At 36.9% G+C, this 26581-nt stretch overlaps 1 protein-coding gene across 10 annotated transcripts in view; it reads right to left on the bottom strand.

Moving 5' to 3' along the window:
* Positions 1 to 26581, bottom strand: part of ANK3 (ankyrin 3) — a 663391-nt gene that overhangs the window by 208413 nt on the left and 428397 nt on the right. For all 10 annotated transcript variants that reach the window (XM_038533992.1, XM_038533998.1, XM_038533996.1 and 7 more), the window contains 4 exons: positions 12705 to 12806; positions 12168 to 12266; positions 11861 to 11959; positions 3959 to 4057 (listed from right to left, as the gene is read on the bottom strand). In XM_038533992.1, coding sequence (XP_038389920.1) covers positions 3959 to 4057; positions 11861 to 11959; positions 12168 to 12266; positions 12705 to 12806 — 399 coding nt within the window. The remainder of the gene's footprint in view (positions 1 to 3958; positions 4058 to 11860; positions 11960 to 12167; positions 12267 to 12704; positions 12807 to 26581) is intronic.

A 26581-nucleotide genomic window follows, 5' to 3' on the forward strand; every position in this document is an offset into this window, starting at 1 on the left:
GCTCTTAATAAAGTAAGCTATAAAAATTTCACCTGATGTTTTAAAACTAGGGGAGAGGCCTGTGTGCTTCCTCACTCTGCCTCGTTGCCTCGCACACACCTGGTGGCCAATCTGCACATGTTAACTAATGAACAGGGTGACTGCTGTTTTAAGAAAGGTCTTTGGCTTCTCTGACCAGTGAAGGGGGAAGACACAGGGATTGTGCGAACTATGACGAGAACAAATTGAAATACACACTCAGATCTGTATGTTTTGAGTTGTCCCATTGTACTGCCCTGGGACTTCACAAAGAGAAGACAGCTACGGATTTCACTGTGGTTAGGTAATTTGTGGAGGATCCAGTGTTGCTGACAGTAGAATAAACAGCACAGAGGAAAAAACCCTACGACTGGCTCAAATTTGAATTCTCCCATGCTTTTATTGTCATGTACTCAGAAGAACATTTATAAATTATTTTTATTAGAGAACTGGCAAGTAAGTTACTTATTTTCTTTGGGTCCTGATATTTGATACTGGTAGCCCTGGTGCCACACGTAGAGGACTACTCCAGTGGAAGGGTGTCGGTACAGGAGAAAGAGAAAAGCTAATTACTTGCTTACTAATGTCTTATCCTTCTTCCTAAAAGACCACCTTCATCATTCTTTTCCTTGCTGGACAACCAGACAAGGGCTCCTATCACTTATTTGAGTGCATGCACATCAGTGTATTTACATTGAAGGATGTGCAAAATGTTGGGCCCAAACACTTACAGGACAGTATTGCCCAGGCTCTTATATAAATCCGTTCCTGCTGTGTCCTTACCAATTGCAGTGTGCAAACTACTTCTACCCTGGCTTCTATGCTCATGCTACGTCCCCCACCCTGAAAGGTCCTCCTTCTCACTCTACATATATAAATTCTGTCTACTTTTCATGCTTCGAGATCCAGCTGAATTTCCATCTGCCCCCTTTCAACTTTTCCAAGAAAACCCCAAAGAGGAAAAGGATGATCATTAATATAGCTAGAAGGACTTTCTCTGCAGCCTTAAGAAAGATGTAAGAAAGGCTGAATACAACCAAGACATGACCAAAAAGACATCATGGGTTTACACTTAAGGGGATAAAGTTTAGAAATGCAGTTTAATGTTATAAGAAAGATGCTTTCCATAACTGTGCAAATATATGACCTCATTTTCATAAAGATAAATATGTGTGTTGTATACACATACCAAAAGGTCTTAATGAATAAAGAAAATGTTACCTCTAGGGAAAGTTACCAGTGGCTTTTCCTTCTTTTTGCTTTTTACCGTACTTTCTCATTGATGTAATCTATTACTTTTGCAAAAGAAAAGGAAAGGACATTTCTTAAAGGATAGAATGGTAGAAGGAAAATTGTGTATTAGAAGTGAATGTGGCAACTCACTTGTAAAACCTGGACAAAATCTAAGGGGTAAAAAGGATAGCCGGCTTCTGGTTCTGAATCAAAACTAAATGGCTGTATTTTCTAATATGACATTTTAAACCTGTAGGGCCTATACATAAAGGAAACTCCTTTGCATCAGAAAATAAACTGCAGCAGAGACCATCAGCACCCTTAAGAATGTGCTTCCTGCAATAAGCCAATTAAAGACACTAAGATGCCAGCTCTAAGGTGTCAATAGCTAAAATTAGCAACTCCAGATTTTGGTTCCAAACCTAGTTTAAATGGTTTGGTTCACTCAGTGCAGTTATTCTTAAACAACAACAACAACAACAAAATACATGGGGCACCTGGGTAGCTCAAGTTGGTTAAGCAGCCAACTCTTGATTTTGGCTCAGGCATGATCTCAGGATTGTGAGATGGAGCCTCCCATCAGGCACTGTGCTCTGTGATGAGACTGCTTGAGATTCTCTCCCTCTCCCTCTGCCCCCATCCCCGCTTTGTGCTCTCCTAAAAATACATATTTTTTTTTTAAAGAAGAAAAATACAAGCCAAAAGGAAACATGATAGAAGCTCCATGAAAACCTTCTCTGCCTTGTGAAGTATCTGGCACATAATGGGTGTCTAATAATTACTTGTGGGGTCAATGAACAAATACATTTACCTCATGATTCAGAATCTTAACTAGTAAAAAAAGGAATCTATCTATCTATCTATCTATCTATCTATCTATCTATCTATCTGGAAAAAATTGGATATCCAGTACACTGTTAATACAGAAGAGGTTTTAAAAACCAGAATCATGCCAAACACTTAGCAGTAAGTTCAACTTACATTTGCTTCTAAAGTAGAGATACTTAGTGATCTATTCATCACAGTCTAAAAGAATACTACCTGTCCTTCATAGGCAAAGAAAGTACTATGAAATAACTTTCATTAGGATATTTATATTATTTAGTATTTCCATCCAAAAATGGGAATTGATTTTTCTCTTATCCCACAAGTAGGCATTGTTCTGTGCCTACCAAATGTATGGTCTTTTCTTAGCAGCCAGTAGTTATTTTTTTACCTACCTTTAAGAATATCATTATAAAAACAATACATTCCCATGATAAAAATCTTCAACAGTATGGAAGGGTATAAAGTGAAAAGTGAATCTGCCTCCCACGGCTCAGAATAAACCTCTGAGAATACTATGGACATTTTCTTCTATTGGTAAGTATAGGCTTGCCTCATTTTTGATAATGCTGAATAGCATTTTATTATGTGTTATTATGTATTATAATATTATTAAACAGGTTTCCTACTGGTACATATTTAGGTTCGTTCCAGTTTTTAAAAAATGTTCATACTAATTCTGCTGATGAACTTCTCACATACTGTTTTTGTATTCCCCTCTAATACATCTATGATGTAAATTCCTAGAAGCAGAATTGTTAAGTAAAAAGTTACATGAATTCTAACTTAGACAGTTACTGCTAAATGTTCTGCAAAAAGGGTTGCAACCAATGATCAACTTTACCAACAGTGTAGGAAAGTTCCAATTTCTTCTACTCTTCAAATTATTTTCCTCATCCCCTTGGTGAAAGACTGGATCTCATTTTTTTTTTTTTTGGATCTCATTTTTGAACTGATTAATAAATTAATATTTCTTTGACTATGAGTGAGGATGTGATATTTTCATACATTTATGGTCATTTGTATTTCTTTTTGTGTGAACTGCCTCTTCATTTATTTAGTGGTTTCCCCAAAAGGCACGATCTCAAAGCAGGGTGAGGTTATATGCAATTCCTCTATTGCGATCTTTCTTTGCCATTTGGAAAACATGTCAGAATATAAGAGAAGCAGTATTATGACAGGAATAATCCTGCATCTGTTTTCATTGTTTTGTTAAGAATAGAGAATATTTAAATGTTGATCTTTTAATATTATCAATAGATTTCTAGTGATATACTTCACAAGGAACACAATCTTCCACTAAGTTTAGTTTAAAAAATAAACTGTATTACTTAAAACAGCCCCGATGATTTAAGTAAGTTTTTATTTTAAAATAACTCCTCTGAGATTCAAGGATACAAAATTTTCTTCACTACCATGTTTACCTAACATATAATAGCTTTGCTGAAAAGTGTGCATTAAATCTAGTTAACTTAAGAAATACATAAATTCAGTGATTATAATTATAGTAACTTGTATTTAGAAAAAACAGATTTCAAACTTATCTTACTACAAACATATTTCAAAGAATTGGTTGCTTTTGAGGCAAAATTATAAGAAACAGAAAAATGTTCTAAAACAAATATGTAGATATTAAACAAATAGCTCAATTATAAGGTAGAGCCAGGCATTTAAGAGCCAAAAGGGTATCTATGCAATGGAAGATTCTTTAAAGATTGATAACAGACTTTCTAATGTATTTCATAAACATTGAAGAATCCTCACATTTGTATATGACTAACTAAAACTCTAGTGGGACAGATTCTCCATGTTACAAGTCCAGACTTACAAAATGCCCTGTAAACATGTAAACTCACCCACAGAAAGAGCCAACATATCTTACCTCTGTGGCTAGGCTCTGGCTTGCACCATTGTCAAGAAGAAACTTGACAACTTCCAGGTGGTTTTCCTGGGCTGCCATATACAATGGCGTGAAACCATTCTGCAAAAGAAGAAGTAAAACGTTTGTCTGTGGCTTTATTATAGGGCCATTGTAGTTTTCCACTTTACTGATATGATATGTTCCAGAAAATGTTCATGCATAATAATTTTAATAATGCTTTAATATAGATATTCATATTTATTAGAGAGCCTAAGCATGACAGATTAAGAATAGTGTAATTCAAAATTAGAGTTCATAATTTATAACTTGAGTGCAGTTCATAGTTAATAGTGTATAATTCACACCAACAGATACACTTTAGATAAATAAGTACATTTGTTTAATCGTCAGCCTCTTATTGAGTGCCTACCATGAGTAAAGGATTTTCTTAGATGATATAAGGATATGAAGAAAAACACATTTGGTCATTTTCCCAATGAGTTTTTTTCCCACTCAAAGATTATCTCTTTTAAATAAAAGGTCCAATACTTTCACATAAAATTAAGCGTCTAAAATAGTTCCCAATTTGGAAGGATTTGTATTAATTTCAAATAGCTTCAAACTTGCCACAGGTGAGGCAACTTGAAACAAAGGAAAGAACACCAGTATGCAAAAGGATATATACTTCAATTTCAAAACAAAATTCAATTAGTAGTTTATTTTTTGTAAGTTTCCTGCCTTGCATTCTTTTTTGCAAAGACATGGATTTTCATGTTCAGAATACACACACGCACACACACATTCATACATGTACATATACATGTGCACACATCCTCTATGTGTGTATATTTATGTTTGTCTGAAATGTGGCCAACTGCCAAAGAACCTGGATTCAAGTACATGAATGTATACACTGCATCTTAAGCTTTTTATTAAAATACGTTGTATATGCATGGTTGCCCTCTAGAATGGTTGCCCTCTAGAATAATTTATTTCACATCTATGAAATATTTTCATATGCTGTCAGTGTAATATTTTAAAATCTTATTGCAAAATGTATGCATCGAAACAGATATTTTTCAAACTATAACAAATTTTCTTTGAATACATTTTTCAGAATACAGTTCTATTTAACTGAATATTTAAAAATGTTTATTGTGTACATTATGCAATTGCAAAGAATAAAAGTAATATATTCTAAATAAAATATACCAAATATTATTCAACCTTTTGTGATTCAAAAGGTTTAGGTCATCATTATAAATATCACTTACTATATGATTACCTTACTTATCTATAATTCAGCCTCTGGTGACATCACTTTTTTGGCTTTTAGCTGAGAATTTAAAAGTAAGTTAAAAAGATTTTGTGCTGATAAAAGTGATGTCATGTAACAAACCTACCATAGTGTATATACTTTATTCATCAGAGAGTTCCTCTATTCTACTTACTCTATTTTACACATAGTTGTAACAAGCTAGGTTATCTAGTTGCCAAGCTCAAAATTAGAGACACAAATTTAGAGGCAGTAGAATATGACACAGCATTCGAGCTTCCTTCCTTTAAATTATCTAGCTACTAACATCATTGTTACTCCGTTCTATCATGAATGGTTTTATCAACATTAAATACGAAACATAGAAAACCTGCAACACAATGTGTGTGTACACATGTGTGTGTGCCCGTTCGTGTGTATGTGCCTGGTGTGTTTCATCTTTATCACTCTTCCCAGAGCTATGAGGGAAACTGAAAGGTAGTTTAGGATTACCTTTATGTTGCTATTTTTTTGTTATCCTAATTTGACTAAAATGAAAGAGCATTTTATCCTTGGTTGAGTTAAATATCCTTTAAAAACCAAAACAAAAGAAAAAAAAACTATTGAAAATATTAAGAAAGAAGAGAAAGATAAAAACCAAGGTGGATTTTTGTGATAGCTCCGTGAACTACTGGGTATTTGTCTTTCTTCTTCAGCTGAAATTTCTAGATGGAAGGTTCAGATTTTAGGAGTAAAGTTCTTAAGAAAAATTTTGAAAAGAGATCTTATTCTCTCAACTTCAGGGCAGAGTTTTGCTGTAGTTCAAGATTACATAAGGAGCACTGGTCTACCTACAAATATGTGGCTTCTGGCCCAATGTATGCAGGCTGTTCTTAAATTTATCTTCCAGATCCAAACATTTCATGACCCAGGAAGATAATCTAAAGCCATGTACTGATGTTTAAAGGATACTGTTCTTACAGACCTGGAGCTTTCAAATTATTCCACATGCCCTTTCCACAACAGTAAGGAGTAAACTGTGTGGAACTGCAATTACTCAAAAATATTATGTAGGTAAGGATCACAGCAAGACTGAGCCCTGTAATTAATTGTTTTCCACAATTACTACTACTACTACTACTACTACTACTTTTCTTCTTCCTCTTCCTCTTCCTCCTCCTCCTCTTCCTCTTCCTCCTCTTCTTCTTCTTCGTCTTCCTCTCCTTCTCCTTCTCCTTTTTGAGTGCTTCCCATTCTATTGCATTACTTGAATGCTGGCCATTTTCCGAATGGTCACATTCTTTCAAATATTTTCATTTTTATGCGCTTTTATTAATATATAATTCACATACCATAAAACTCACCTATCTAAAGTATACAATTTAGTGGGTATTAGTATGTTCATAAACTTGGGCAACCATTCCCACTATCTAATTCCAGAACATTTCATCACTGCAAAAAGGAACTCGATACCATTGGTATTCACTCCCATTCATCCTTCCCCAGCCCCCTCTGGCAACCACTCATCTGCCTTCTCTCTATGGATTTGCCTGTTCTGAACATTTCATACAAATGGACAAATGGAATCACACAATATAATTGATATATATTGAATGGTCTCATTTTACTTCTGCTGTTCATAGTGATAAAATGTTTTTGGTGTTTTCCTCCATAATGGAAATTTCCACCTTATTGGGAGTGTTTGAGTGCTTGTGTGGCTTGTGTGTTTATTTTGTTTTGCTTTAGTTTTGGTTACCAAGCATCTGTTTCCCCTTCTGGCAATATCACTCCTATTTTCTTTGGGGGACCTACCTATTCCCTGAAATGTGGGTAGCACTTGTCTTGTCTTTGAGACAAATTAGCCTGCCCTTTTTCAACTACAGGCCAGGCATGTGTGCAGAACATCTTCTGTTTGCTCTTCCAGGGCTACTCTCTATCTTTCTCAATTCTGCTTTCTGCCAAATCCCTGCCTCTCCACCTTCAAATGATCTGGAGAGACCACATTGAAGGGCAACTTTACCACTTAGCTTCTGGTTACTCTTACCCCGACTATCTAATTTCCAAAGCTTTCCAAAAATCGTCTTTCACTCCCTATTCTATGTGTTCTCCATGTAATTACAATAAATTTTCTTTTTCACTCAAGTTAGTTTCTATTGTTTTAATCCCAATAACACCAATTAATACAAATCTCACCTATCAAGAAACGATCAACAGGGACATGAGAACACATGTGCACTATTTAGTTATGTTTCTAGGGAGTAATTATAAGCATTCTTTGGAAAGACTGAATTAAAATATTACTATTACTCTCTGGTACAAAGAAGCTTAAGGCACAAATAATTCAATGTGTTGTCACTGGACAACCTATAGCTGAAATTATTTTTTGTAAAATAGTACCTGGATTAGAAGAATGGTCAGATTTCAGAAAGAATGTTATTTTTCTAAGAAAAAAAAAAGTACACCACTGCTTTTTTATTTTTTTAATTAATTTCCTAACTTAGGAAATTTCCAAAACAAAGAGCTGGCCAAAATGGAACATATGGGTGACCAATTTACATTTTTTCCCCCTCTATCAACAATGGACTCAATTTTCAAAAGGCAGAACTGCTCAAGATTGAGAAAGTATGTTCTTTGATACCTGATTTTTTTTTTTTTTCCATTATCTTCAACACTTTCTGCTCGGGACATTTATTGTGGTGCAATCGAAAGCATGAGAATATGCAGACCTACAGTTTTATAGATCAGACTGAAGCATGCTGTCCAATATCCACCAAAATAAAGTCCTTCTATTATTCCATTTAAGTAAGGGCTTACATTTCATCCATGAACTTTTCTTATCCATCCTATGTTCCTACAGTCAGCCTGTGTACATCATGAAATACTCCTCTGAATTATGAGGAGCAAGTAAGGGCAAGGTGGTAGATTTGGCAAGGGCACTGATTTATGTGATTATACTGATTTTTGTGAACATTGGTTAGATTACAGGTGTGTTATAAGGTCAAGGTCAGGGAGACTCTATCATATCTATTTTCTGACTTCATCAAGACCTGACCTCCCCACCATAGAAAACATTTAAAAATACAGAAAGACCAAGGAGGCACGGGTTTAATCAAAGGATCTTGTTCTTTCTGAAAAGGATCCACAGAAACCCAGTATCAGAAGTTACCTGTTTCACCCCTGGGTGGAGATGGGTGGGGACTGGGCAGATGGGGGTCAAGAATGGGAGGAAGACCTTCATTTTGTCTTTCCATGCATTTTTATGGTAGAACCATGTGAATATATTCAGAACTTAAATAAATACGATATAAAAATTTAAGAAAACAACCCCCAAAGGTCTCCTCTTTGTTAATACTGCTATGAAAATTTGTCCACTTAAAATAGTTTGATAGTTATGGTAAAATATTATCTAAAACATATTTTGCTTCTTTATAAACACAGTTTGTGCCTTATATGACAGAATAAAGACAGAGAAGGAGAAAAGACCGAGGTATGTCGTTCGATGTGGCACTTTGAGATTTTCCAATTGCAAACACTAGTAATCCTTGTTGCTGTATTTAGTACAAAGTATGAAGGACTTAATCATGGCAGAGTTCTTTATAATCACAATTTAATTATCCAACCCAATTTCTTTCTCAGTGTAGGCCTAAATCATTTCTGGAATGTTAAGTAATATAAGAAAGAGTTAACTAACTTATTAAGACATAAGATCAAGGCAATGACAAAAATTAATTTAAAGTAATATCTAAAAATTCTTAGCTTACAGACCTTCAGTTTACAAGATCAGAACTTGATATTATCCAATTTAGTTTTTATTTTCAATAGAAGGAGAATTTTTTTATATAAGGAAGGTGAAGGATTCTCTTCACACTATTTCTTGTTGGCTATTAAATATTACCTACTTGATAAAAATGTCATTTATTTAGGGATGCTGTCTTTCTTGAATATTTATATTCCTGTGATGTTTTATGTGCTGACACCTAAATGGAATTTAATCTATTCCATGGCATTATTGCTTGTTGTTCTTTGTAAGAGTTCCTATTGAAAACCTACTACTAGGAATTATCATGGAAACCCCATTCTGCTGCGTGGCCATCTTATTACTTATTCTGTCCACAAAATGATGCAGTTCAGAAGGCCCATGGGGGCAGGTGTCCAGATAAAGAGGGCATGCTCCACTGCGAACTATGGGGCAGGGCTTGCCAAATACAGCTGCAAGGGGCAGGGAATTCCACAGCCCATATTTTTCTCCATCACTTCCTCATCACCAGGGAATGTGTCTAAATTGAAATCAAATCTGGTCAGGATTTGATTTCAATTGCAGAATCTCTCTGACACTGTCAAAGAGGTTTAAAACTATGGCTGCTCTAAACATCAGTCAGGAATGTGTGAAATGTTTAAAAAAAGGAGGTTTTATTTCTTCTCCCTTGGGGGGATAAAGGAAATGAAAATAGGTTAAAGAGTTCTTCCACTCTCTCAGAGCTTAACACTAGTTATTTTCCAGTATAAAGTTATAGGGACATTTGAAAAAATGTTTTAAAAGCCTGATCCTTTGCTTATGGTCAGTTGGTCAGTATCCCTTTCAAAGTACTATACCTGTCAATGTTCCATCTTATAGCCTTTCCTTCTGGAAAAGCATTATAACTCCAAGTAAATCCTCCTAGGGAATCAGCATAAGTGGCACAGACCATATATTAAAGGTCCAAACACAAGGAAGTAGAAAAGAATCAGACCAGATACACTAGAGATCACACTTTTGGAAGTGCTGTGCATTTGCCTCTCCATGACACTGATATTTAACAGCATCAGAGCCAAGCTGCTATGGCTGGAGTAGCCATGGAGGAATCATTGCAATTCTGTGGACCCATAAAATATAGGAGACCCCTGTTATCCACAGATAATCAGTACTGAAGATGGCTGAGGATATCGGGTACACTTAAAATGGAAACCAAAAAAAGCCATAGTAGGGCAGCCCGGGTGGCTCAGCGGTTTAGCGCCACGTTCAGCCCAGGGCGTGATCCTGGAGACCCAGGATCGAATCCCATGTCGGGCTCCCTGCATGGAGCCTGCTTCTCCCTCTGCCTGTGTCTCTGCCTCTCTCTCTGTATTTCTCATGAAAAAATAAAATCTTAAAAAAAAAAAAGCCATAGTAAATAACGAAAAAAATTAGATTGAGACTCTATTCCAAAAGACAAAACTAGAAACTGTAAAACCAAGTTTATGAGTTAACAAAACATTGGTTATAACCGAAAATCATGTTCTCACAATGAACAAAGACTAAACCAAATAGTATTTCTGTGGAAGAAAAACATAATTTTTTCCAGAAAATTATATGATGGCTTGATGTCCTTCATTTTTTTTTCACAGCATAAGTAAGAAAATAACCTTTTTGCAAATGTATTTGCAAACCAAAGGCCTCACCTAATTTTTCTTGGTTATTTAATCATTTGATTTTCAAATTGTTTCTCACTTGAAACACTTAATCAGAAAATCATCCTAATTCTTCACACATTGCTAGAAAACCACAACCCACAGCATACTTGTACACCCAGGGTTCTCCAACCCCATCTCCTTAACTTCAAGTGATCCTGTGTCTTTTGCAAAACCTGCAGTTTTGTTCTGTAATCAATTTATCCAGTACCTGCCCACCTGGGGTGCAGACTGACAAACAGGAGCAGATGAAAGCATTCAGCTAGAAGGAATGTTTGAGCAAGGACCAGTTTTAAAAATGGTCAGGTTATTAGTGGATACTTATGTGTTATGATGATGTTTTCTTTCCAATACAACCTCATTTCTGTGGGGACTGAAATAATAAAAGATTCAGATTATGAGGGCCTATTTTAAAACCCATTTTAAAGTAAATTCTTTTCTTTTCTTTTCTTTTATTTATTTTATTTTTTAAAGTAAATTCTTTTAGACTATAAGTCTACCAAGCGATAATCTATTGGTGCTCTATTTATTTATTTATTTAAAGATTTTATTTATTTATTCATGAGAGAGAGAGAAACAGAGAGAGAGAGAGAGAGAGAGAAAAGCAGGCTCCATACAGGGAGCCCAATGTGGGACTCGATCTCGGGACTCCAGGATCATGCCCTGGGTGGAAGGCAGGCACTCAACCGCTGAGCCACCCAGGCATCCCTATTGGTGTTCTTTTTAGAACTTCATGCAAGACTCAGAGAACACAGGAGGTCCTCCTGGATGAATAATTAGCATATATGCAAAACAAAGAATCTGGAAATTTTAGTTTGGGGAATTTTAAAGTTTATTCTATTTTTTTTCTTTTTCTTTTAATCTGTTTCAGGGAACAACAATGAGGCCTTAGTAATGGAACAGAAATTAAGCAGTGTTTTCCCTTTTTCAACCTGATAAAGCACTGAAACATTATGATCTTTTAAGAGCATTTGCTCATTTATAGGCATTTTCATTTCCTTTATAAGTTAATAGGTACTGAGAGTAGACCTGAGTTAGCATCATAAAAGAGTAAAAGACTTTGCATTACAGCTATTCCATAAACATTTGTGTCTAGAACTACCAGTGATCCAGTTTCATAGACAGGTGACTTAAAAAATCTCTCTCACATATAAAAGGACATATAAACCAAGTAAGGACTTGACCCAAAGAACATTTATAAATTATAACAACATTTATTTGCAACAGAATTGTAGGTTTACCTGAGATTGTGCATTGACATTGGCTCCATTTGTAACCAAGACCTTTACTACCTCTGCTTGCCCGGCCAAAGATGCTATATGCAAGGCTGTGTTTCCTTTCTGTAAAATGAAAAGATATGTCAACTCACCCTCTTTATTTCTTTTTCAACATTTTATAAAATATGGAATCCTTCTATATTTATAAGTTTCCGAAAGAGAACATGGCTGACAAGTATCTCATGAGAAGCTTGCCTTGATTCTTATTGAGGGCTGAAACCTCATTGAATTGGTCAAGTGACATAAAAAGCATTAAATGTGGGATACTGACCTTTGTAGCTGCATCCACATTGGCTTCTCTCTGTAGTAGTTCAGAAACAACTTCCACATGGCCTTCTTTGGAAGCAAGATGAAGAGCGTTCAACCCGTTCTGATTAAGAGTGAAGAGAAAGCTTTACTCAGCAGGTGGAGAATAAAGCAGCGAACAGTCTACTCAGAACTCTGAAGATCATATCCTACCAACAATCACTTGTATGTGTGCAGTGTAGAAACTTGAATTAGGAATAAAGGTACTTGAAAATTAGGTGGGTTGTTCTGGTATCATTATATTATTTACTAAATTCTAGGGATTATTAAAGGATGCCTACCTACATTTCTGAATGCTCCTTTAACAAAGCAGAGTCGTTTGAAAATCTGAGCTGATGATACAAAAAAAATAAAAATAAAATAAAAAAAAAAAACACACAAAAAACCTCTAGCAAAAAAGAGAGAGTCTTAGTAATAACCAGTGAAAGATTCAAGGAGTTTATAGTCCAGATTTTTAAAATTTTAAGTAAAAATTTAAATGGCAACAATAACTACAACTAACCTGATTGCAAATATTGATGTCAACCCCATTTTTTATGTAGTCAAGAGCCTTTTCCAGGTGTCCAGCTCGAGCTGCTCTTAAGTAACTTGCATTGGCATCAGACTAAAATAAAAAAAAGAAAGATATTTTGATGAAAAATTAAACTTATATACATTAGAACTATTCAGCTTATACTTCAAACTAAAAAGAAAGATATTTTAAATGGAACTATTATATTTCTAACATGAAAATACCATCAAAGGTCTTTGTAAAGTCATCAGGAAAAGGACAAATTCTTGAAAAGTGAGTTTGAAGTATACAAAGTTACCATGATGTCATAACTCATCCTGAACTGAAAGAGAAAATGTCCCCTATGATATAGGTACCTTGAATCAACATACAATTCCCGGAGAATAAAGAGAAATCCCATAACTTCCTGGTGGTCTCATTATGAAAATCTCACTATTCTATTTGTCAGAAACTTAACATCTATTCCATAGTTAACTATTATAACCAGTTTTTCAACTCATAGCTTCACAAGTATATTTAATGTTGTTATACTAGTTTAACAGAATTTGGAAGATGTTCTCTTGGATTTTTCTACAGCACATAGCTACCAGTTGGAACATAGAATGCATTTGAAAAGCATCTAGAAAGGTCTACACAGATTGTGAAGCATACTTTCCACAGGTTTTCGAGCAAGCTACAGCCACTACCTGAGAAAACTCTATTAGGAGCATCAGCAAGAGCAAATAAATGAACACATACAAATTTAAAAACAACAAAAACCAAATCTGTAATTCATTCACCAAGAGCTTACAACTCTGTCTTTCGGCTAAACTTTAGTATCTATGATGGTGGAGGTCCAACCATCTACTAGGGAAATCTTTAACAGAAAGAAGACAGTGAGAGAAAAGACTTCAAAGTTAGATGGGCACAATTTGTAAAGGAGTCCTGCTCCTTGGAGAACAACACAGAAGCAGGTATTCCTGAAAGGGGAGCCAAAAACATTTCCTCCACTGGCTATCACTGCTATCATACCAAGTATGGCTTAAATAAGAGAGGAAATTATCTTCTTTTACCCATTTGGTGAAAACCTTCAAAGCCCCTGTTCACAGGCTGGAAAGCCTTCCTAAACCTCCTGGGCAGCGATCAATTGCTCAGTGCTCCCAAAGCGTTAAATTCATCGAGCCCTCTTGGTATTTCTCACACAGCCTTATGGGTTTGGCTATACCTGTCCTTCTTTCCCCCTAAACTGTAAGCCACTTAAGAACAAGCAGAGGCAGATCAAGGGGCAGGCAGCTGGGAAGTAGACAAGGTGCCAATCTTTGAGGAATGCTAATTCATCCCTGGAAATGTAATTGAGCTGAAGGAAATCCCATCTCTCAGAAGGATCTTTGGTTCCCCTGTGGGTCAATTTAGTTAAGATTTTACTTGTTCAGGTCCTCGAAGGAGAGACCACCGTTTCTATGATGTCAACCCTTCTCACTGATAGCAGTACACCTCTCGATGAAGGAGTATCCTTTTTTCTTTGAATCAGGCCTTTCTAATCTCAATACTACTGGCATTTTTTAAAAAGGACTTTATTTTATTTTAGACAATCTCTACATCCAACGTGGGGCTCAAACTCACAACCCAGAGATCAACAGTGACATGCTCCACCAACTGAGCCAGCCAGGCACCCCTACTAGTATTTTGATCCAGATAATTCTTTGATGGGGAGATGGTCCTGTTTGGTGTCGATGTTTGCTAGCATCCCTGGCCTTCACCAGCTATCCCCTATTTGTGACTACTAAAAATGTATCCTGAATTGCCAAATTTCCGTTGGCAGCAGAGGAGGGAGGGATTTCCCCTGCTGAGAACCACTGCTTTAAATAAAGAGCAAACCAATTTATTTACAGATTGTAGGCGTCATTAGGCTTAAATCTTTGGTCTGCCTGAGTTACCACACGCCTTGACCTACCACAAGTGAGTGACTATATGTATAACATTCTTTTTTGTTTGTTTGTTTCCCCTGCAATTAGAAGCATCCTGGCACAGAGCAGATGCCTACAGATGTTTTGTGAATGAATGAATCAATCAATAAGCAAATTGTATGGAAGTAACTGTATTAATTAAAATATTGCCTGCAACAATACAGGAAGTTTGCTTTGCAACAATAGCAGCTATTTAAATGGAGAACCTACTAGATAGAATACCAAGCTGACTGCCAGAGATGATAAACGAAGCCATTGAGTTGGGTATCTGGGAACACATGCAGCTATTGCTAAAATAAAATTGGGATTTGAGTCAAGCATGCAAATCATTTAATCACAGCAGAGGGCTAAGTAAGAAGAGGACAAGAGATACAGCTTCAAATAAGACAAAGGACAAACCAAAGTTTCCAGGAATTTCAAGAAAAATAAAATACTATTTTAAGGAGGCTTGCTACTTTGAGATGGTTGGTTTGTCGTTTTGTTTTTGTTCTTGTTTTTGTTTTTTTGTTTTTGGTCTGGTTTAAAGTTCAGTTACAAATTAGCTATGCAAGGATGGCTCATTGTACCGTAAAACATCATCTTTTTGTGCCTGCTCGATGACTTATCAGTGAATTTGCCCAGAAGGGCTCTGATGCCGATCTGGGAACAAATGACATCAGTTTGCCGGGATATTTCAACTTCCAGAGATAACAATGGTGAGTAAAGCATCCCCCATTCTGACTCGCAGTGCATAAAAACAGCTGCTAAACAGTTCAAAAAGAGGTATCATGATTCAAGGAAAGCCTCGTCATTATTCTACATCTGAAAAGTCTGGCAATTCATACCATCGATTTTCCTCTCAGAATTTTTCCACCAGACTCTCTAAAGTAGATCAAAACACAAACAATAAAAACCAAATTTTCTCATTCAGTGGTTCTTGACCTATTTGGAGTCAGGTTATTTTGAGATTAACAAAAGTTATGAATAAGTTCTTTTCCTTCAACAATGGCACATGTATGAAATGCACACGCCAAATCTGCATTTACACACATATATCTGCCACTAATTTCATGTGGTTCAGGACGGCCAAGCCTACTTTTGGATTCATGTTTAAGAACACCTACTCCAATGATAAAGGGTTTTCTGGCGGATACCTTCATAATATCTATTCCACCCCGTGACCCTGGCAGCAGATAATTCTGAGGTAGCTAATTTATCATCTGAGAACTTTAAGAACAGGAGAAAAAACAAAAATATTTTTCTTCACTTTCCTCAGCCCTCTGTTACATACAGACATCCTTAACACACTAATACATAACAATCAGCCACTTTATACTCTAAGGAAAATGTATGGGGGGAAAGAGGGAGGAAAATACAAAGTGAAAGCAAGGGGAAGAAAATGACATTTGCCTTGAAGAATGACAATTTAGGAGGTGAAGTTATTCATGCCTACAGAAAAAGAATCTAAGAAGATCCTCCTTTTATTCTCAGCCACTGCAAGAACACAGCTACCTCTTCCTTCCACAAATATTTGTTGGATACCGATGGTGCGCTGGTTGTGCCAACACCTGGCTGCAGGGCAGTGAAAGAAACAGAACGGCACAAATGAAGACTTACTTGCTCTCACCTCACTCTTAAACTTTCCAGAATCATGTTGCTTAAGCGGCAGGGTAAATAATGGATTCTTCACTATTTTTTTTTTCAAATTCTATCTATAGTATGTATACAGTGCCATTTCTTTAATGCTAAAAAATATAAGATTTTGTATTTGGCTCAATATCAATGCATATTGCAATTCTTAGCTGTCATTTCATTAGAAACATAGGAGTTACTCTTAACCAAGGCTACAGCCTGTTTTTTAATCTTAAACGTTCTATCAAAGCAATGCCTCTTAAAGCCAGTTGTAGACACAGCACTTTGGAAGGAAATCAGGTCTCACGAGAAGCTGAGCTCTGCCACATGGAAAGTCCTACAGAGGAGGTCACTGCCTAAGGAGTCTGTTGGCACAAAATGATTATAAGCAGATTGGTCTGCATTTTTTTCCCCTAGATGATCAAAATCTGAAGGAAGAATCTAGAAAATGATAATATCTTTCATCACCCTTTCATGTCTTGTCTACTTAATCATTTTACTAGACAGGAAAGAAATATGAACCATGTATGCTTTTCAAGGAAATAACTTCAAGGATAGAGTCAAGCATTATTAGGAATTCATATAATAACTCAGCATTTCCACTGACACTGGAATATTGATATTATTAATCAGAAAGCAGTGATTAAAATGAATAAGCATTTCCCAAGTGCCAATCTCAGTAATCAACTAATACTTCATACCTCTATGTACTAGACACTATTATAAGTGTCTTATAATAACTTCATTATATTAGTCACTTAATGTGGTACTAATTCCATGTGTCCTCATGTTAACGTAGTCCTTATAATATTTCCATGAAGAAGTATAGTGAGTTGAATAGTGTCTTCCCAAAATTCATGTCCACTTGGAACCTCAGAACATGACATTATTTGGACATAGGATATTTGCAGATATAATTAGCTAAGATGACTGGATTAAAATGGGCCCTAAATACAATGACTGGTGTCTTTGGAAAAAGAAAAGATACATAAATATCAAGTCATGATGTTATACACCTCAAACTAATATAATGTTATAGGACAACTATATCTCAAAAAAAAAAAAAAAAAAAAAAAGAGAGATTGGAGTTAAGTTGACACAAGATAATGCCATGAGCCACTGGAAGCCGGAAGACGCAAGGAAGAATAATCCACTAGAGACTTTGTAGGGAGTATGGCTCTGTGGACACCTTGGTTTTGGACTTCTGGTCTCCAAAACTATGATGAATAAGTTCCTATGGTTGTTAGTCACCAAGTCTGTGGTGGTTGGTTTTGGTGGCCCTAGGCGACTAACACAAGTAAGTACTATTATTAGCTCCATTTTATAGATGAGGAAAGTGACCTATAGAAAGGATGCATGACTTTCCCAAAGACACACAGCTTATGAATGGCAGAAATACAAACTCAGACAAATTGACTCCAGAGTCAGTTAATCAACTATTTTAAGAAAGTGCTTGGGGTGCCTAGATGGCTCAGTTGGTTGGATGTTTGACTATTGATTTTGGCTCAGGTCACGATCTCAGGGTCATAAGATGGAGACCCACATTGCACTCTGCACTGAGTCTGGAGCCTGCTTAAGATTTTCTCTCTCTCTCTCTCTGCCCTCCCTCCACCCCTCACTCAAGTGCATACCTGCATACTCTCTCTCTCTCAAAAAAAGGAGGCTTAATAAATGGGGCAGCCTGGGTCAGCAGTTTAGTGCTGCTTTCAGCCCAGGGCATGATCTTGGAGACCCAGGATCGAGTCCCGCATCCATCTCCCTGCATGGAGCCTGCTTCTTCCTCTGCCTGTGTCTCTGCCTTTCTCTCTCTCTTTCTCTGTGTCTCTCCTGAATAAATAAATAAAATCTTAAAAAAAAAATAAATGTCTGCCCCATAGTTTATGCTTGGCAATTCTTGGTTCATTCATTCATCTTCCATCCATCCATCAGTCCAGCCAACCACTAAATTAACTATGTAAGTACTTTCAGGTATAACAAACATTACTAAGAATATATAATGCATCTGTCACTGCAACTAGGTACTAATTTGAGACATGTGATCTTCTTATTTTGATTTAAAGGTCCCAAGACTTCCTAGCCACTCAGGTATACAACTTCTGTGTGAATCTTTTAATTGTGGTATAATTGACATATAATATTAGTTTCACATTGCATATTGTATATATTTGTGTATATTGTAAAGTGATTACCACAATATTTGTCACCATACATAGCTACAAATTGCGTATGTGAGAGATCTGAATTTTTGGTTACTTGCTTCTTCTTTATTCTTTCCCTCAAACTCTCTTCCAGAAAATTATGTGTATGTTTCCTATCAAATATTCTGTCTCTAGGGGCCTTTTTAGTTTTGTTTTTTTTTAAGATTTTATTTATTTATTCATGAGAGACACACACACACACACACACAGAGACAGAGAGAGAGAGAGAGGCAGAGACACAGGCAGAGGGAGAAGCAGGCTCCATACAGGTAGCCCGATGTGGGACTCAATCCCGGGTCTCCAGGATCACGCCCTGGACCAAAGGCAGGCGCTAAACTGCTGAGTCACCGGGCTGCCCTGTCTTTTTAGTTTTTATCTTCCCTTCAAAAAGTACTTATCAGGGCACCTAGCTTAGTTGGTTAAGCATCTGACTCTTGTTTTCAGTTTAGTTCATGATCTCAGGGTTGTGAGATGGAGACCTGAGCGGGGGTCCATGCTCAGCAGGTAGTCTGCTTGAGATTTTCTCTCTCCCTCTGCCCCTCCCACTGCTCGCTCTATTTCTCTCTCTAAAAATAGATTTTTTTTTAAAAAAGTGCTTATCATAATGTATCTCATACATACAAAAGAATGCAGGAAACAGAAATGAACAGTTTAAAGAAAAATCCTGAAAGAAATGCCAGCATGCCCAGTAAGCTCAAGAATGAAAGTTACAAGTAGCTCCATAGACTTCCAATGAGCCCTTCCTTGACCAGCTCTCCAAAAGCATCATCTGTTCTAGTTAATTATTCTTATATCTTTCTTCATAGTTTTAATATCAATGTAAACCTCTCTAACCTAAATATTACAGAGTTGACTGTCTTTGCACTTTCTATAAGAGAAATCATACATTATGGATACTTCGGTCTACATGCTTCCTTTGTCTACTGTTGTATTTCTTAGATTCATCCACACTGACATGTGTAACTGTAGTCGATTTATCATGGTGGCTGCAGAAGATTTCATTATGTGATTGTAACACAATCTATTTATCCACTGTGGAGTTGATGAATGTTTGAGTTGTTTCCAGTTTGGGTCCACTATGAACAGTGCTGCCATGAACATTCTGGCACTAGTCCCGGTGCACACAGGCACCTAGTATCATAAATGCTGTGTCACTTGGTATGTGCTAATTCAACTTTGCTAGTTAATGGTAAATTGTCTTTCAAAGTGATTATACCAATTTATACTTTCTGTGGTTTGTGATTATTGATCATGATTTCATATTCCTTAGAAATTAATCTTTGGGAATTCTTTTAGGCCTGGATTAATGGTGCCATATTCCAAAGAAGAATTTAAGATTGCTACTTCCAGTTGCCTAGAGGCAGTATCAACCCAAGATTATTTTTAAAATAAACACTTGCCTTCAGGGTTTTTTTGTTTTTGTTTTAAAAGACTACACAGATAAATTTAGATCTCAAACTGGTATGGATATGAGGGATTCCTTGTGGTTACACATTCTCAGAGAAGATTTTTTTTTTTCTTCCTTCCAGTTGGTGACAAATTGAGACAGGCAAGTTTTGCTACACTTTACGTGTGATAGGTTTACTTCCCGTCAATCTTTATATTGGGAGCTGCACCCTTTGGGGCCCAGTTTATTAGAGGATCTCTTATGACACTGTCTACTTTGGGGATGTTCTAGGCTTTGCCTCCTGTGCCCTGTTTCTGCAGACAAGTAAAACTGGTTTTTGTTTTCATGTCATTTTTACCTCCATAGAACCTTTACTTTTGTGCCAGTTTACAGTACACTTCAAAGGACTTACTTTTCTTATTACCCTAACATCATAGCTTTTCTTGCAGCCGGATATACGCTTAATCCTCCCCCCCCACCAATTCCTCCTGCTCTAATTGCCCAGTTCAGGTCCATAGCCATGTATTTAGGCCCAGATCATTCTAAAAAACCTCTAAGAGGTTGTAGTTAGTACAACTAACTAGTTGAATATTCCAGTGTCACTGAACACTGCCTAGGGGCTTACCAAGGAACCACTGGGGGTTCTGAGAAAATCATGACAAACAGCTGCAATTTAGTGAACTCCTACTATGGGTCAGAGACTTCACTAAGCACCTTATGTATATTATTTTTATACATGTATTGTTAGTTTTTATTTCTTAAAAATTCAGTCAAGACAGGAATCTTCATTACAAATGCAAAAAAACTGAGTTTCATAAAAGGTAAGTGACTTGTCCAAGGTCACAGAGCCAGTAAGTAAACAGCAAGGATGGAGAGCCATAGCTGCTTGATAAAAGCCCAGGCTGCTTCCTCTTATACTAGTGGTCCTGTGCAGCCCTGGTGGCCAAAAATACTGAGATCAAGAGTAGGCTGAGCAAGCAGATTTCCTTATGCCAATTTGCAGTTTCACCCCAAGGAGATACACTGTTATCTGCTTTATATGTTGATGTTTGATGGCATGCTTCATTTGTATAAATGTTCTGCTTTTAAACCACAGTAGTTGATTGCTATGGGATGGCCTCCAAGGCCTTAACTTTAAGACCTGACCCAAACAAACACTTCCAGCCTGAACTAAAAACATGAGTACTTATCTTGAAGACAAACTGGACAGCTTTTTATTCTTCAAACACTTATTATTTCTAGACAGGACCCATAATTTCCTGGCACTGTGACATCACCCAGTATATCTTTTTGCCAGTAATGCTGACAACCAGCCCTTGCTCCCTCTCCCCCAACAACAGATTCAGCAACTAAACCCTAGGCACAGCTCAAATGTCACTTCACCTCTGCAATTTCCCTCCATAAACATTAGATATGACTCCCCAGTCTTGACTCCTAGAGTACTTGGTCTATTCTGCTCAGGTGCCAGGTGTCCATCAAGATGAGATGTAATCTCTTTTAGGGCAATCCTTGTCTTGTTCATGGCTGAGTTCTATATAACAGAATCCCAGTAGTGCTGAATGAAGAAATGCTGATCCCTTGGATGGTCTAATGCTCCAGAAGCAAAAACCCACACCAAATTAATTGGGAACCAAAAAGTCTGCTATTTCTTGCTGTCTCTCCATTTCACCAAAGAAAGGTTAAGAGTCTAGTGACAGACTTAGGGGTTCTTCGACACTTGAAGAGAAGATAAAGGGGGTAGTTCCCAGTGGGTTTGAGATTACCTTGGTCTCTGATCTGTAGAGTAGATGACAGACTTCATGTATCTGTGAGAATGAATTTGCGGCAATCTATGGAAAATGCCCTACATATTGTAAGTGTCCATTTTTAGTTATGGTACCATGTTATTAGATATCTGATCACTTAAATGCCTTCTGATTCATTAAAGTACAACAAACTGTAGGTCTCACGTACGTGAACTTTCTGTCAGTTACTACTAAATCAAATACCTTATTCCACAGGTGATGCCAGCAAGCATCACAAAATCAGGTGCTTTGCCCAAGGTGAACTAGGGAACCAGGCCAGACAATTGCTACCTACATTTCAGGAAATAGGTAGGTCCCCTCAAGAAAATAAGAGCGATATTGCCAGAAGGGGAAACAGATGTTTGGTGACCCAAACTAAAGCAAAACAAAATAAACACACAAGCCACACATACCACCAATAAGATGGAAATTTCCATCATGGAGGAAAAAAACAAAAACACCAAAAACATTTTATCACTATGAACAGCAAAAGTAAAATGAGACCATTCTGGATCCCTGAGTAGCTCAGCACTTAAGCGCCTGTCTTCGGCCCAGGGTCCAGGTCCTGGAGACCCAGGATCAAATCCCACGTCGGGCTCCCTGCATGAAGTCTGCTTCTCCCTCTGCCTGTGTCTCTCCCTCTCTCTCTCTCTCTCTCATGAATAAATAAAATCTTTTAAAAAAAATGAGACCATTCAACATCATTCAATATATAACAATATATCACGCCATATATTGTGCAATTCCATGTCTATGCAGACATTTCAGAAAATAAATAAATCTGTTTGCTTAAACCACATTCTTAACTTCACTGTGGGTTTGTGCTGAAAGTGAAATCACAAGTCTGGGTCTTCAAGGAATAAACATTATATCTCTCCTAACTAGGAAAACAAATCTTCATAGTGGATGTTTCACTTATTCTATCACCAGAATTAAGGATTCATATTCAACACAGCCTTCAACATCTGGCAGTTAAGCAGTAAATCGATTTGGCCTCCAACTTGAGCATACAGTTGTTGCTTTCAGTGATCTTACAATCTAGCCATGCACATTGGAGGTAGCATGTGGAATGAGAATTTATGGTAGCAGAACCTGCAAAAGATGATGAAGTCCATAGATCCTAGGGGAAAAAGCCATTTCTGCATACTGAATATGGCTAGGGAAACAGCTAAGAGGAGGAGAGGCAGGAATTCTAGAGGGGCCCCAGTCAGCAGTGAACAGAAGGAAGGAAAAGTAAGCAGAAATACAGAAATGGCAAATAAACAATTTCTCCTTAAAAGAGGAGGCCCCTGAAGACAATGGTGAAGGAGAGGTTCAGAGAAGGTTTGAAATGGCATTTAAATCTGACTTAAGCTCATCATAAAGATATCAGGAGCCAGAGAAGGGCTTTGAGGAGTGGGAAGAAATCATTAGATTTATATTTTAGCCTAATTAATCGACAGCAGATTCATATTGGAGAAAATGGAGCTTTCAAAAAGAGCTGTAGACCAGTGGTTGTCAATCTGTTATGCTTCACGGATCTCCAGGGGGACGACTTAAACAAATAATCAAACGAACAAATCAGCTGCTAGCCCCAGAGGTTCAACTGGTCTGAGATGGGACATTTTAATAAACACAGCTCACATGACTCTAATGTGCGACCAGACATGAGTACCACTGAATTAGTTTACAATAAAAATATGGCTCTGTATGACAAATACTTATATTCACTTATATGTAGCACCTAAAAACCAAATGAACAAAAAACAAAAACCAGACTCTTAAATACAGAGAACAAATTGCTGGTTGCCAGAGGGGAGGTGGGTGTGGGTGATGGCTGAAACAGATAAAGGAGATAAAGAGGTATAGACTTCCAGTTGAGGAATAAATAAGTCACAGAGATGAAAAGGACAGCATAGGAAATATTGTCAATACTATTGTAATAATATTGTATAGTGACAGATGATGACTATACTTATCCTGGTGAGCATAGCATAATGGATAGAATTGCTGAATCAATATATTTGTACACCTGAAGCTAATACAACACTGTATGTTAACTACAATAAAAAAAGAAAAAAAATATGGGTCTATGTGATACAGATATTTGAGGGCAATAGCAGGTGGAATGGAAGAGAAAGGAATGATGAGAGGCATTTTGAAGGTCTGCTGACAGATTTTTAATTTCACCTAAGAGAATGTTTAAGATCTACATGCCAGAGTTTTAAATTTTGGCTTTCATGTTTGTCTCTCCCTGCTTTTTCTTACTCTTTTATATCCCCCATTTAAAGCAAACCTTTATACCCAGAAACTAAAGATGTCAGAGTTAGTACTGGACAGTAATTTTTGGTGAATAAAGTAATACAGATTTGTAAATTATTCTCAGTCAGGAAGGGGATTTACACAGTATGGGGGTGCTTATCAAAATCCCAAAGTGCTCTATGCAACTGCTCCTTAATTAGTGATTTAATGTCACTTGTAGTTTTGAAGAGAGTGGACATGGAGCCACAGGGCTGCTCAAGCATGTATGGGGAGCCAGTAACAAAGGGGGATGTTTATTTATTTTTTACCCACTAGACTAGATTAGAATCGCAGTTTATACCCAGAGACATGGCTATTCAGATAGTGCCCACTCAAAGTTTCCAGATATTTTAGAGTAAGATATTATGTGTTGGTATTTTATAGATATCTTGCACAGTGATCTAATTTCTGACCAATTTCAAAAGAATGTGACCAATTGCGCAACCCACAACAACTGTGACATTCATGCAACAATCTGCCTCCTGTCAATAACAACCACAAATCTTTAGGAGACTGGTTTTTTCCCCCACCCTGACCTCCACCAAGGGGTATTAGGTCTGTATCTTAGCAAGTAAGTCCTTTTTAGGTGTGTGTTTTGGGGGGTAGGGTACAGAGATCTTAAAAGGGATTTTTTGTGTGTGTGTGTTTTTTATATGGCAAATGCTTGAAAAAATTTGAACCATTTTAGTTAGGGAAGATCTTAAGTTATTAAGATTTCATTCTTTTTTTTTTTATTTAATTGCTACCTAGTTACTGGAAATCAGCGTTTTTCATCTATAAATCAGCACTGGGAGGGGCAGAGAGGGGCTGGTGAGGGCTTAACCAGTAAGGAAAATGCTTTTAGAGGCTATCTATATGCGTAATCATCTCTAGCAAAACCACTTGAAGGAGAAGGGGCTGCCTCCACAGATTCCTTCCGATTGCTACAAGGCTGCCTTTGTTTGTAAGGACTCTGCTTGGAACTAACCTTAGTTCATCCCTGAAAATGAGGTCACTGTCCCCTAACACATGTTAGACATGGTTAGCATCTTTCCACTGGACCTTTGCCAGAAAGGCCCCTGCTGGTGCACATTTCAAATCTGTCAGGGCGTTTGTGCACAGTGGCCCCTCTAATGCTGAAAGGCAAAACAACATTTCCATCTTTATCTTCAAGTAGAGGGGACTGGGAACCAGTTAAAAAAATAAATACAGTGCTGGCAAGCTTTTGTTTTTATAAAAACAGTATTTTTAAGAGATTTACTTTGCCATGCTGATAAACCCCACTCTCATCGAGTCTGTCTACTATGATCTGGTTTACATCCAAAGGAAGACCCAGAATCCAGGCCCCTTGCAGTGTCTTTCCTCGCCCAGAATTCAGAGACCTAAAAATTCTCCTGGAAACTGATTAGAAATAAAAATAAATACTGAGGAGAAAGAGGTTTCCCACAGGGGGGAAAAATATTGGGTGTTAGTGGTGGGTGGGAATTTCTAATACTCCTCAAAGTGAAATTGATTCTTTTCAGCTGCAAAACAGGATTTATTTGAATTTGTCTGAATTTTGGGGGGAACATAAATAAAGTAAGATTTTAAAGAGCAAGTTTCACCTACCTCTCAAGGAACATAAGACCATTAGTATCAGGGGAGGAGAGTATTGTATGTCTTAATATTATGCGGTCAATATAATAATCTTAGGTTCTGATTTGTAGTAGCCTGGGACAGAATCTTGAACCACTTGACTTACAATTTTCAATTAAAAAAAAAAAAACTTCCCTTACACTATGGAATTTTAAAGTATCTTAGTGGGCTGTGGACATAGATTATGTCCTAAGACTATTGTACAGTAGGTACAATGCTATAAATGATATTTGGAATGGATAGGTTACAAAGGTTTAACTAAATGCCAGGTGAGTTCCCCCTTTCCCTAAAAGCTTCCGGATAATTGTGTAATGTGAAAGTACTCTTAGAGATAATGACAGGTAGCTTATTCCCAAATGAACAAAAATGGAGAAGTGTTAATAAAAGTTCCATGTTAGCCAGGGTAGCAAACACAAGACATAGAAAGAGGTGTAGCTCCTTATTCAAAATATTCCTGAAGTTTAAAATGAAAACAAAATGAACTCTTCACTTTATTCCATTCAAGAACATTTCAGTATGGGGTAAGTTTGTCTTTACTTACAGAAGAATAAAGTTATACAGCAGGGACCTATTAACCTTAAAATTAATAAAACGTTAATCTTTTGTTATTCTGAAATATAAAGACCCAAATAAATAAGTAGCCTGGAAGAAAGCCAGAGATGGAGAAATTATTTCTGAAATGTATGTTTTCCAGGTGGATTCATTACCAGGCATGTTTGAAAGCTCTGTCGTGTTTGGACATGTTTCTGGTTATCTCTTGGGATGAGGAAGCACAAGAGAAATGGTAATATGTTGCTCTGGAACAAACAAGCCTATCTACAGCTCTCTCAGTGCTCAGCAACTCAGAATATGTAACAGCTCTGGAGAATTTCCTTTTTTTTTTTTTTTCCACCTTAATCCATGAAGGATGGAATATTAGCATGAAGAAGATTTAACTTTTGATAATTTTAAACATTTTTATTTCAGAGAATTATTTACCCCATTTAGGTAAAACAAGAATGTAACTGAAGTTTGCATAAAGTTAGTTAGCAGCTAGTGTTGGTTTGTA

This window comes from Canis lupus, chromosome 4, assembly GCF_011100685.1.
Source record: "Canis lupus familiaris isolate Mischka breed German Shepherd chromosome 4, alternate assembly UU_Cfam_GSD_1.0, whole genome shotgun sequence".
In the NCBI taxonomy this organism is placed as follows: Eukaryota; Metazoa; Chordata; class Mammalia; order Carnivora; family Canidae; genus Canis; species Canis lupus.